We start from the raw sequence: 12203 nt of genomic DNA on the forward strand, positions 1-12203 counted from the left end.
GTGTTCCTTTAATAAGACAGAACAAGGGGGTCAAAGGTCAAGGTTCATAGGTCAAGTCTCTGGTTCCAGTGTATTAACCCCTTGAAACCTCTGTCCTGTCACACAAGGCTTTGTCTGTTGCCCTCTGCATTTAGGGAAAGTACCCAGTATACAGTGCTGTATACACATCGGTGTATGGGTACGACTTAATAATAGTCTGTATCCCTGATGCAAATTTATCATCTATGAAGTACATGATTGTACATGAACCTGTTCATTTGACAAGTAAGATGTATACATCTTCTCTTAAGCCGGCCTCAGGTCGACATACTATTTTCTTGCGCCCGCAACAAACTGTCCACAATGCGCAGACAAAATATGCTCAGGTCAAAATATGCTCGAGTCACAACAACTAAGAATACGTGCAACTGCGATTGGTTCCCGACCGTCGGGATCACAACGTACAAGTTGAAATTGTTCTACTCGCGCGACTGTTAATTCTTTTCGAGCAGCGACTGTTTCAGATTGTCTTAAAATCATCGCAGTTACACTCAGGTCGTAAATAATCGTCGACTGAAAAGTTCCCAATGGTCTAAGCTCAGGCGCAGTGTGATCCTGGAAAGTCAGTCGCCAACTGTTTTTTGTTAACGCAAGGTCGACCTGAGGCTGGCTTTAGTGCTTGTTCACTTCAAAACTGTTAATATGTTCTACAAATGTGCAGAAAGTTTCTCTCTGTGATTCTGGTCTTGTAGGTGAACTTTCAAAGCCCTGTGGTTTTGTTGATTTTTCCCCCAAAGTGGAGAGGTGTGATTGTGACAACTTCGAGTAAATTGGGCGATTGGGAGAGCTAAGAGCTAAGCTATGAAATTGCCCATTGCTAAAGTGATTTGTATTGTGACAACACTTTCACACTTTGTTTAGCAATTACGACAAGAATAAGATGAGTTGTCGGTTTTACCATAACAATTTGTAGTGTGACATCACACTTTGCTTAGCAATTACAGTTGATTTGATCTTAAGATCCTGCAACCTTGGCTCTTTGTGAAATGAAGCAAAGGAATCTGAACGGCCAAAACAAGCTATATGTGGCAGTCTAGTACGGTCTCACAAAGCACTTAACTTGTTTGGTAGGAGTTCATGCGCCATGATGATCAAGGTCCATTTACCCCAAAGCCTTGTGTTCCCCCCCCCCCCAACTGCGGTGCTTTTTGAACCTATACTTAACAACGGTAACAAGTGCTTATTTTAAACATAATAATTTAATATGTGTAGAATAAAATGAACACCTGCATTAGTTTTGTTGGTAATGTAATAATTATATGTGTACCACCATCAGTTTGGATTTATAAATAAAACAAAATAAGCAATTTTATACATAACAGTAAGAAGCTCTGTTTGTGAAAAAAAATACATTTTGAAGTCCACACTGAGTTGTGATTGGTATTTTGCTCTTTATTCCTTTATATGGACCTACAATGGATTATTTCTTTGTTGTGTACATTTATTACACCACTGCCATTTGATAAGAATCAGGCCATACAGTGAAACCTTATACAGAATAAAACAAAAACCACTTCAATTTGAATACTGTCATTGACTGGGAGGTAAACTTCAAAGGGGTGTTGGTGCCAAAAAAGTAATATTAACACGTTTCAATTTGAACAACTTTACATGGGAAACACCTGTCGACTTGCACAATCGGATATGAGCGAAGTCATTTGGTGTCGAACGTGTGCTGTTACAGTTGTGTGAGTTACGCATTTGCAATGCTTTAAACGTACATTGTCCTTAACTCCTTTACTTGAGTCAACTTACAATCAAGCATGCATCATGCACAGGCTTTGAAGCTTCAACACATGCAAGCGCTCTATTCATACTTCACAGTTGTTACCCCCCTCCCCAAAATGAATAATGTTTTAAACGGTTGCAAAATGTTGCCATAAATATGCTTCGTTTTTGATAGGGCATTTCTACTGCATTTCCAAGGGCACCAAGGCAATGACAAGGGGGGCAGCATTGAGGCAATCGCCTTTGTTGCCTCCATGAAGTATCAGGTCTGGAGTTAAATTTGGATAAAGGATAATTTCATGACACTCTCATGACTGTTGACAATTTATTATAAAATTTGATTGTTTCATTTCTCAACAGATTTTAGTGGCTAAATGCATTCCACCAAACTGGTTGTACTGGATGCCAACAGAAATCTCTCTTTGGGAAATTTTAAAATATATATATAATGAATACATCATGCAGGCATGCAAAACATGCTATTGCAGTTTCAATTAAGTCATGCTCAATTAAGTCAGACTCGTGATCAATTTGACATAACACAATGTCATAACAATAATTGTGTACATTTATAATATACACTGTAGGTAATATCACAACTAACTTTCAAATGAGTTGTCCAATCATTGAAAATAATATATAAGTTGCAGTAAAGTTTCCATGTCATACATTAAACATTAAGGTCCATGGATGGTTTGGCATCAAACAGTGCTCAAAACTGACTCTAGCTTCTAAAACTAAAACAGTCAAAATTGTAGTTTGTCCAAAAGATTTTATACAGCTGCATATTCAGAGAAGAAAAATAAATTGCTTGAAAATATTCTGCTATTTACAAAAATAAGCAGGAAACCAGTCAAAAATTGTACACACACACATGACGTCTATTGTCTTGGTAACCATTTTCTTATAAGCAAGTTTGTTATAAGCAGCTCTTATAGAGTTGGTCCCAGGAGAGACAACTCTAATCTTGTTGTTTTTTTCCCACTTTTTTTCTCAGGAAAAATGCCAGGAAAATAAACAAGAAACAGAAGTAAACATCTTTTTCTTTGAGTTGTCGATTCTATGTGTACATAGGAAACATTTGAAAATGTCAACTCGGTCCTGTATGTTTTCTTTGACTCTATAGTTTAAGCAAAAGTTTGTCAGTTATGCAGTCGTTTGCGCCCGCTCTGGGCATTTTGGTACACGCCGCTTGCAGCCACTATTGACTTTAAGGGGTTAAGCCCCATACAAGGAATATATGTCCCATTAATTTTAAAAGGCACTATCACAGGGCTTCATAAGACACCACTGTTCAATAATTTTAATAAGTTCAAAATTACTTTCTCTGCACTCGCATGATATAATAAACTGCTGCTATTTTTCAACATAAATCGCTTATGGGTAATTTCAGGTACAAAATGTTTAGAATATAAAACCATCAAAGTATTGAACAAATAAAATCACTATGGTTGAATTTTCTGCCAAAATGTACACATTATGCCCATTCACACACATTACTGCCCTTTTCCAGATATATACATACACTATACCTAATCTGAAATAAACTAAACAAAAACGTTTTAAAAACTATGTCTCTAGCAAACATGTCCAAACGAGGGTCTCGTTAATACTTTGATGTAAATTTACCAATCCAACAATTTATTGCCCTCGGAAGAAAACGAGAAAATTCATAACTTTCAATAACCTGTCTTTCTGTATAAATGTATATACTAAGCGCCTTGAGTACCTTGTTGGTAGATACGTGCGCTATACATGTATGAGACGTCGATATTGTTATGATTGTATTGAAACCTGATACACGAAAATCTCAAGTAGTAAACCACAAGGAAAACTATTCAAGAAAGTGTGGACCCGAGAACACAAGAGGTCCACACAAAGTAGATACTCAAAACACTATGTGGACCAACATGAGGCGGGAGTTTAACCTGCGTCCACAGAGATTAAAAGCAAGCAAAGTCAACCCGCGAACAAAAGAGGTCCACACAACGTAGATACTCAAAACACTACGTGGACTTGCATGAGACGGGAGTTCAACCTGGGTCCACAGAGATTACAAGCAAGCAAAGTCAACCCAAGAACAAAAGAGGTCCACACAACGTAGATACTCAAAACACTGCGTGGACTTGCATGAGGCGGTAGTTCAATCTGGGTCTACAGAGATTAAAAGCAAGCAAAGTCGGCACGGCACTAAAGCCAACCTGATTTCTACCACTGTTCCCATAATACCCGATTTACATTAATTATAATGAATACCATTTCTCATTCCATAAAAGTCTCCTGACGGTGACTAGAGCAGGCTAGTCGAAACATTGAGACGAATTAAGAACTGGTGTATTGAAGTTAATTACAATCCACTTATAAGCTAAAATAGTACTCCCGGTCGTTTTTCTATCTTCTGCCCAGGTAGTAGGTAAAAAGCAAGACAGTTCTTTTCAGAACTGAGAAGTCTCCCAAATTCCCAAAATCTACTCCGGGGTAGTAGAAAATAGAGAACAAAGTAAAGAACAAACTCTACCTGGCAAGTAGATACACACATGGTGTTACCGCAAACCAAATATATATTAATATCTTACCATGCAAGGCCTCAAATCCTATAACAACAAATGGTCATGCACTTTGACCCTTCCTGCCTCAGTTTGTTTTTATTGTTTGAATACAGGAAAACCATTATGGCTGAAACAAGCGAAAGTTCCCTACTTCATGAACGTTCAATTCTTACTGTTTCAACCATTCTGCCACTCGCTTCAATGGCGACCGTTTCTTGCTATAGTTGGCATTATTGTTATTTCCATTACCCACGTCCTTCCTGATCTTCTTGGTGACATCATCCCCGACTTCGCCGTCTTTGACGTCACCACCGTGACCTCTCTTCCTCAACACAGGGGGAGATGCCAATGATCTGACCTCAGATCTTGGGCTGGAACCTGCGGTTGCTTTAACAGTGTCACTGTCACTGTCATCGCTGGACCCATTGTCACCTGCTGGTGTGACTGTCACCACTGGTGCTGTAGGGACATCACTGTCCGACGGCGTCAGTGTATTGTGGGTCATGGCCTCATCGTGACCTCTAATGACCTCTGTTGAGATCGTAGCTGAAGATGTCTGTGCACGATGGGTGCTCGTTTCTTTTCCATCCGAGATATCTGATGGAAGATTCTCTCTCGTCAGTTGAAGGTTCTTTGTTTTCAATCTTTCAACCTGAGCAAGCAATCATCAAAAAAATTATAAAAGTGGCTTCTTATATAGCGCCGAATCTTTTATGTGCCGTACACAACACATGGGACAAATGGCTTTCTGTCCCATCAGAAGGACGAAAGCATCATGGTTAAGATTCTTGTTTAAGGACATGTGTAACGACTTTAAAGTGTTGATGAAGAAGAAAAACAAAAGGAAAAAGAGCAGAACATTTTTCAGACTGCAGGGATGAGATTCTCATGACTTCAATGTGTTTCACCTTGCAATTAAAATTAAAGGCACTGGACACATTTGGTTATTGTCAAAAACCAGTATTCTCACTTGGTGTATCCCAACATATCCATAAAATAACAAATCTGTGAAATTTTGGGTTCAATTGGTCATCAAAGTTGCAAGAGAAGTATGCAAGAAAAAACACCCCTTTCAGATGCCTGATAAAAGGCTTCTTTTAATATTTGAGTGAGAAATTACCTCTTTCTCAAAAACTATCCTACTTCAGAGGGAGTCGTTTCTCACAATGCTTTATACTATCAATTACAGCTCCACATTGCTTGTTACCAAGTAAGTTTTTACGCTAGCAACTATTTTGAGTAATAACAAACGGTGTCCAGTACCTTTAAATATTGGATATTATTAAGGTGAGTTTCAGGGATTATCAAGAGATATTTAGTTACGGGGAAATAACGCCTCACACTGACCTCTTCATCAATGCATTTGAACTGCCAGGACCACTTGGTGTTGTAGAGAAACTGGCGCAGGTCAAAGCGGTTGTCGTCTGTGGCGTAGCTCTCAGCGTGATAGGCTGGGGTGAGAGTGGTCATCTTGTGTCTATTGATGGAGTAACAACGAAAGAAATGCTTCACTTTCTCAGCAACCTTGGAAGAACAAAAGGAAATGAATTGTCAGATTGTTTATGAAAACCAAGCATTGGTGTTAAACACAGAAACCCATTGTTTTTTCAATCCTTGCCGGTAAACGTACATTGCAGAAAGAATGTAGTATGCCTGCCGTCGATTTCACCAAACTCTTCCAAACTTAGGATTAATATTAGGACTTGGGACAAGTTAAGTTTCGTATCAGAAGACGTTAGGATGAATTGAACCATTTGTAAGTTAGGACGGGTTACTCGTCCTTACTCGAGATAGGATTAATCCTAGTTTTTTGTGAAAACGGTTGCTGGGGCCAGTTTAACGGTAAGACATTTATCTGCTTACTTGAGCAGAACAAATTGCTCAAGCGCAAGCCTTATTGACATGTTTAGCAGGAAAATTAGTAGCAGGCCAGGCTGTGCGTTAACCACAAAGAACTTGCATACATATTAATAACGGGAAAACAAAACCCCATGATTCATGCCAACACTTTGTAGTACCTGTGAGGGTGTGCATGTGTCACTCCATTCAGGAACAAGTTTGCAGAACATGCTGTATGGTCCACACATTGCTATCTTCCTCAGTCGTCCGTAAGTAGATAACTCAGAATATGTCATTCCCATGTCTTCCTGTATTCCATACATACAACATAATAATACAAATAATAATTTGGGAGGCTAATCATCCTTACTCGCAACTAAGAGCTGAATTGCGAAGGATGTGGCTACAATGTGTTCGAGAAGCAGGCAAGCAAGGGCGCCTTTGGCAGCCAGTCACATCAACCCATTATGACCTCGGAACACAGCCAGAGATCGAAAGTGTTAGACTTTTTCAGAGGGAGGAAAACCGGATCGTCTGGAAAACCCTCATGGCACAGCAGAGAACCAACGCACATCTCAACTCACAGCCCTGGTCGGGTATCGATTGAACCAGAGTCACCTTGGTGAGAGAAGAGCGCTTTAAGCACAAGCCAACCATGCCCTCATGGCATAACATAACATAACAATTTATATAAGACGCTTTTCCATCAAGATCATAGCGTTCTTGAAAGCAACTAACAATTCAGAAGGTGAGTCCTTAGAACTTTTACGAAACGCAGATAGAGTAACAAATTCCCTAATTGCAGTAGGGAGATTGTTCCAAATCATTGGCCCAGCTACACTGAAAGCTTTTTGGACCTAGAACTTTGTTTGCCTGGGGAAAATTCAAGCGAGTGATGTCAAGTGTGGACCGAAGAAATCGCGGAGGAGTGTAATGTGACAGAAAAGTGGAAATATATCGAGGAGTAGTTTTGATCAAGCATTAAAAAACAAGAAGAGCAATCTTAAAATGGATTCGTTTTCTAATTGGTAGCCAATGAAGTTCCCTAAGTGATGGGGTAATATGTTCTCTCAAGGGTGTGCAACATATTAAAACGAGCTGCACTATTTTGTAATAGTCAACAAGCCTTTTCTACATCTTCTCCCACGCTTTGGAACAAACTCCCACAAACATCAAAGACGCGATTTAAACGCTTTCTCAAAACTCATTTGTTAAACTCTAACTAACTTTGTGTGTGTTCAATATTGACTTTGTACAGGGCATTGGGACTCTGTGTGTAATGAGCTTTACATGTATAAGAGCAGTTTATTATTACAATTACGCACCTCATCTGTTTGTGCAATGTTTCCGTCTGAAAGCGGCTCCAGCTCAGCTGATGGGGGTGCATCCATGATCCTTCAAAGAGAAGCATACACATTCTGAATTTCTGGGTCTTGATAAATATATTCTCAATGCTCTAATTAAAGCCAAACGAGCAGAGAAATGATGAAGAAATTTCAGTTTTAGATGTGGGAGGAAAACCATAGAGAACTATTCCAAGGAAAACCCACGCAGTCAAGTAGGGACTAAAAACCCAATTCACATAGTGCCCCCGGTGGGATTCGAACTGGGGTCTCAGAGGTGGAAGGCGAGGCAAGACACCACTACCTAGATTAAAACGTTTTTGAATCTCCCTCTCTGAGACCATATTCCTTTAAAGGGAACCATTTCTCAAATTGTAATAAGTAGGTTTTGAAAGTTTGCATGGCGGAAATACGATATGGATAGTTGGGGAGGTTCTGAAAAGAACCTCTGTCAACATCTATCGTGCTTCTTACCAAGTAAGTTTTTGTGATCAACAATGTTTAACCCTCCCTTTAAGGCAAATTGCCAGACCAAGACTATAGACTTTGATTTTGTTTATTCTGGCGTGATATCGGTCGCTAAAAAAGTAGGATTGGCATTATAATCTCACCCTCCAAGTGATGGCAGATTGAAGTTCTCCATAGCGTACTTGATAAAACCTCTTAGATCTGTCTTACTGATGCCACCTATGGGGTTCACATCCGCACTGGAGCAATCATACTTAGTCAGGTAACCACGCAAACTGTCAAAACAAACATAATAATACTCTGGTCATAGTCAAGGTACCAATGCAAAATGAAGCATCATAAAAAGCTGGTCATAATCAAGTATCTACAGACACTGTAAATTACTACCAATTAAACTACCGGTAGTACTTGTGATGTTGGATGTTTAACCCCAAATTATTTTACAAATTTACCCAGTTAGTTTCCCTTGTGGTTTCAATACTTGGCATGTCATGGCCGAGCGGTTAAGAGCACCGGATTCAAACTCTGGTGTTTCTGATCAGCAGAGTGTGGGTTTGAGTGCCAGTCGTGGCACCTGTGTCCTTAGGCAAGTCACTTAACCATGATGCTTCATCCTTCGAATGGGACATAAAGTAATTGGTCCCATGTTTTGTGTTACCCACGTAAAAGAACCCAGTGCACTTATACTATTGAAAAGAGAAGGTGTTCGCCCCTGGTGTTCCTTGTTTGATTGACTGCATATTGCGACACAGCACCTTGTAAACTATTACATGAGGCTATGTTGTAAAAGGATAGATCTCATACTTCAAAGATAGTCCCACATACCTTGAAGTAAAATACTGTATGTTAAAAAAGCACCTTGAGCGTCAATGAGTGACGGAAATGCGCGCTATATAAAAAGCCACTATTATTATAAGTACAAACAAATAACCATTCTAAACAAACCTCTCATCCACATTGGCCGTGCCGAGCACCAGCAGTCCCCCTGGTTTATCATGAGACCATAGACTAAGCTGTGCAAAGACGTAGGACAGCACCATGCGTGTACGAGCCTGCACATTCTGCAGAGCCAGGTTCTCTCTAGGAGTGCCTCCCCTGCTTTTGAACGCCGGCACTTTGTTCGTGGCCTTACTGAAGATGTCTACGGTGGAGTTGACGGCAGAATCAATGGTAACACCTGTATGATTGCTGCAAGAGGATAAATATTGAATGAGAGTCAATTGGTTTCTTCTGGTTTTGTTAAAACTAAACGCTACAACTTCATCTGTGGAATTCTGTGAGTAAATAGTGCTGTTAAAACACACATAGAGCAAGTTTGAATTTGACTTGTTATGTTCTCTAAGGTGTTTTGAAGAAAACTTACCATCCTATTTCCGCAGCCAGATTCTTGGCTCTTGTGTACGTATCGACGGACGAATTGACCGTACCAAGGTAACAGGTGAATAAGATTCTGCCGGCTAATTCACTTGGATCAGTTGGCGTGTAGCTGGGATCGGACGTCACACGACGAATGTCTGATAAAACTTGCTCATCTGGCACAAAAACATATCAATTCCATTTCAAGTAAATTCAAATCAATTCAATATTTTATTAGTCATGTTAAAAAGTACATGACATTCCTTTTCCTGGTGTGAAAATTTGTATATAAAAATACATCAAAAGTATTTATATAAAATCACATAAAGCCACATTTGAAGACAGCACCATGCGTGAATGAGCTTGTGGGGTGGGAGGCCACAACTCATTTCTTGGCCTTAGTGCCATTTCAAATGTTTCCTATATTTTTCCCAAATGAAAGTGCCCTTTACAAAATAAAAAAATTGCCTTGCTCTCACAAAGATGAAATTTTAGAACTGATAAAATCGAAATTCTATAAATGGAGGACATTCTTCATTCAAATTTGAATTCAGATCTAAATCTGCAGACTTACTTCCATCTTTGACTGCACCACAAACCAGTCGACACATGGAGGCAATGACGCATGCAGTAGCTGAACTATCAATACCACCACTCAACGGCAAGAAGAAACCAGCCTGGACAAATATAGTACACAAAGAAATAATTCAGAAAATAGAATTAGCTGTTGGAAACTGCTGTCCAACCAAAAGAATGTTCAGAAAAAAAAAGACTGGGCAAATATAGTACACAAACAAATATTTCAGAAATTAGCTTTTGAAAAGGACCTTTGGTATAAAAGCACAAATTTGTGAGAAAAAAACAGCCTGGACAAATATAGTACCCAAGAAATAATTCAGCAAATAGAATTAGCTGTTGCAAAACTGCTTACCAACCAAAAGGACTTACGGTATAAATAAAAAACAAATAGTTAGAAAAAAACCAGCCTGGACAAATATAGTACACAAAGAAATATTTAAAACTAACAGAACTAGCTGTTGGAAACTGCTTACGCAACCAAAAGGACATATGATATAAAAGCAAAAAATAGTTCTTAAAAAATGGCCCCATGTATCTATTTCCAAAACATTCAAAGGTGCGAGCTTCTCCAATAGAGTTGGTATTTAAATGTCTGATGAAAGATGCGAGTCATGAGTGAAGTTTTGAAGTGGTCAAAGTTGTCAATGTTGTGAAGTGAATTTCAAAGTGGGGAGGGGAAACATAATAATGGATTTACCTGGCCACTCCTTCGAAGGTAATCCCAAAGCCAGCATGCTGGGGCTAGAGCTATCTCTTCCTCCGGTGTCGGGAGGGCACATTGAATGGGTTGATTGGTTCTCAGAGATGAGTCCATTGCACCGGAGAGGGAGAATTCCACTTTGATCCGGGGAAAAGACTTGGCAATGCTGGCCTAAATAAACAAAAATAACGACTTTAAAAAAATAAAACAACAATTTCAAGAAGCTGTTTGAACAAGTTGTTATGTTCTGTTCATGTTCATATCATGACTGAGATTGAAAGAAGAGTGGAGACTGACGTTGACTTGAGCAAGTTAGTCGAAAAGCTTAGACCAATTAAGAGCTCACTCCGCGGTAGTGACGTTTTTTAGCCAAAGTAGAAGTAAAGTAGGAGTTTTTCTACCTTCGGCACAGGTAGTAGTTTAAAAGCAGGACAGTTCTTTTCAGAACCGAGTAGTCTCCCGGTTTCTGAAAATCTACTCCGAGGTTGTAGTAAATATAAAGCAAGACAGTTCTCTTAAGAACAAAATCTACCTGGAAAGTAGATACACACAAAGTGTTACCGCAAACCAAATATATAGGACCTAGAATCAGTAATACTAAAACAAAAATACATACTGCATAGAGATTGTTACTGCTAATCTGCCCCTTATAAGCTCGGACATCCTCTAGGTCTAAAGTCGCGACCTCCACATCCTGTAAAAAAAAATATAGACGTTAATGCATCATGTTGTGACGATACAATCATTTTAATTTCAAGACATTTATTTCCAATTCCAGCAGAGACTACAAAAAAAACAGTAACAAAGAACAATATTGAGGAGTATTGGAAATGGGGACATAACCAGTTTTTGCTAATGTGGTGTTTTTGTTTAGATATGTTTGTGTTTTTACTTATCTTTCATCAGTGTATAATTCAATCATATTTTTATAAACATTTATGTATTTTTTGTTCTTGGAGCTTTTTATCAATGTTTTGACGCGTAAATTTTCCATTTTTATCTTTTTAATGATGGACAAATAAATTATTGAAAACAAAAATTTAAAAAAATGATATGTGGTACAAGTACAACAAGTTGTAATTGCTTTATCTTTTGACCCTTGCAGAGTCTTTCTCAAGGGAACCAATTTTTGTTCTTCTGCAAAACAACCTACCACGTCTTTTAATGAGAAACTTTCTCCTCTAGTGACGATGTTTCCATTGATGCCGATCAGGGAGCCTCCTTGGTAATACACTCTCTCTCCATCGCATCCTCGAAGATTGGAATACATGTAAATACCGCCACACTGCCAGAAAAAAAGGCAAAGTCCGAAGTCAATTGTTAATGATAATTGTTTCAAAATCGGAATACATAATATCCCTCATGGTAGCAATATATCAGTGGAGTTATGACGTTGATGACGTCATCGTGTGTCACGTGCTACGTTAAGTCTCAGCAAAAATAAGCTGTGACAAAGTGACAATAAATATTCTCCCGCCAAATTTTCAGCCACTCACTTTGCAAGAGCAATCCTTATTGGTCAACCATGTTATTCAAGCCATCACAAACTTATGTAAGCCTTGCTCTCATGGGTTGTCCTGAATATCCTACACTTCCATACAT

The 12203-nt window shown here is 39.0% G+C and overlaps 1 protein-coding gene across 1 annotated transcript in view; it reads right to left on the reverse strand.

Annotated features, from left to right (window-relative positions):
- LOC139940142 (glutamine-dependent NAD(+) synthetase-like) overlaps positions 1 to 12203 on the reverse strand; it is a 19675-nt gene continuing 7472 nt past the window's right edge. Inside the window, exons 9-19 of the mRNA XM_071936402.1 lie at positions 11755 to 11886; positions 11218 to 11295; positions 10599 to 10772; positions 9897 to 9999; positions 9330 to 9498; positions 8912 to 9154; positions 8110 to 8241; positions 7481 to 7550; positions 6335 to 6463; positions 5664 to 5840; positions 1 to 4968 (exon numbers count right to left, since the gene is read on the reverse strand). Coding sequence (XP_071792503.1) covers positions 4486 to 4968; positions 5664 to 5840; positions 6335 to 6463; positions 7481 to 7550; positions 8110 to 8241; positions 8912 to 9154; positions 9330 to 9498; positions 9897 to 9999; positions 10599 to 10772; positions 11218 to 11295; positions 11755 to 11886 — 1890 coding nt within the window. The 3' untranslated portion in view covers positions 1 to 4485. The remainder of the gene's footprint in view (positions 4969 to 5663; positions 5841 to 6334; positions 6464 to 7480; positions 7551 to 8109; positions 8242 to 8911; positions 9155 to 9329; positions 9499 to 9896; positions 10000 to 10598; positions 10773 to 11217; positions 11296 to 11754; positions 11887 to 12203) is intronic.

Source organism: Asterias amurensis, chromosome 7 (genome assembly GCF_032118995.1).
Source record: "Asterias amurensis chromosome 7, ASM3211899v1".
In the NCBI taxonomy this organism is placed as follows: Eukaryota; Metazoa; Echinodermata; class Asteroidea; order Forcipulatida; family Asteriidae; genus Asterias; species Asterias amurensis.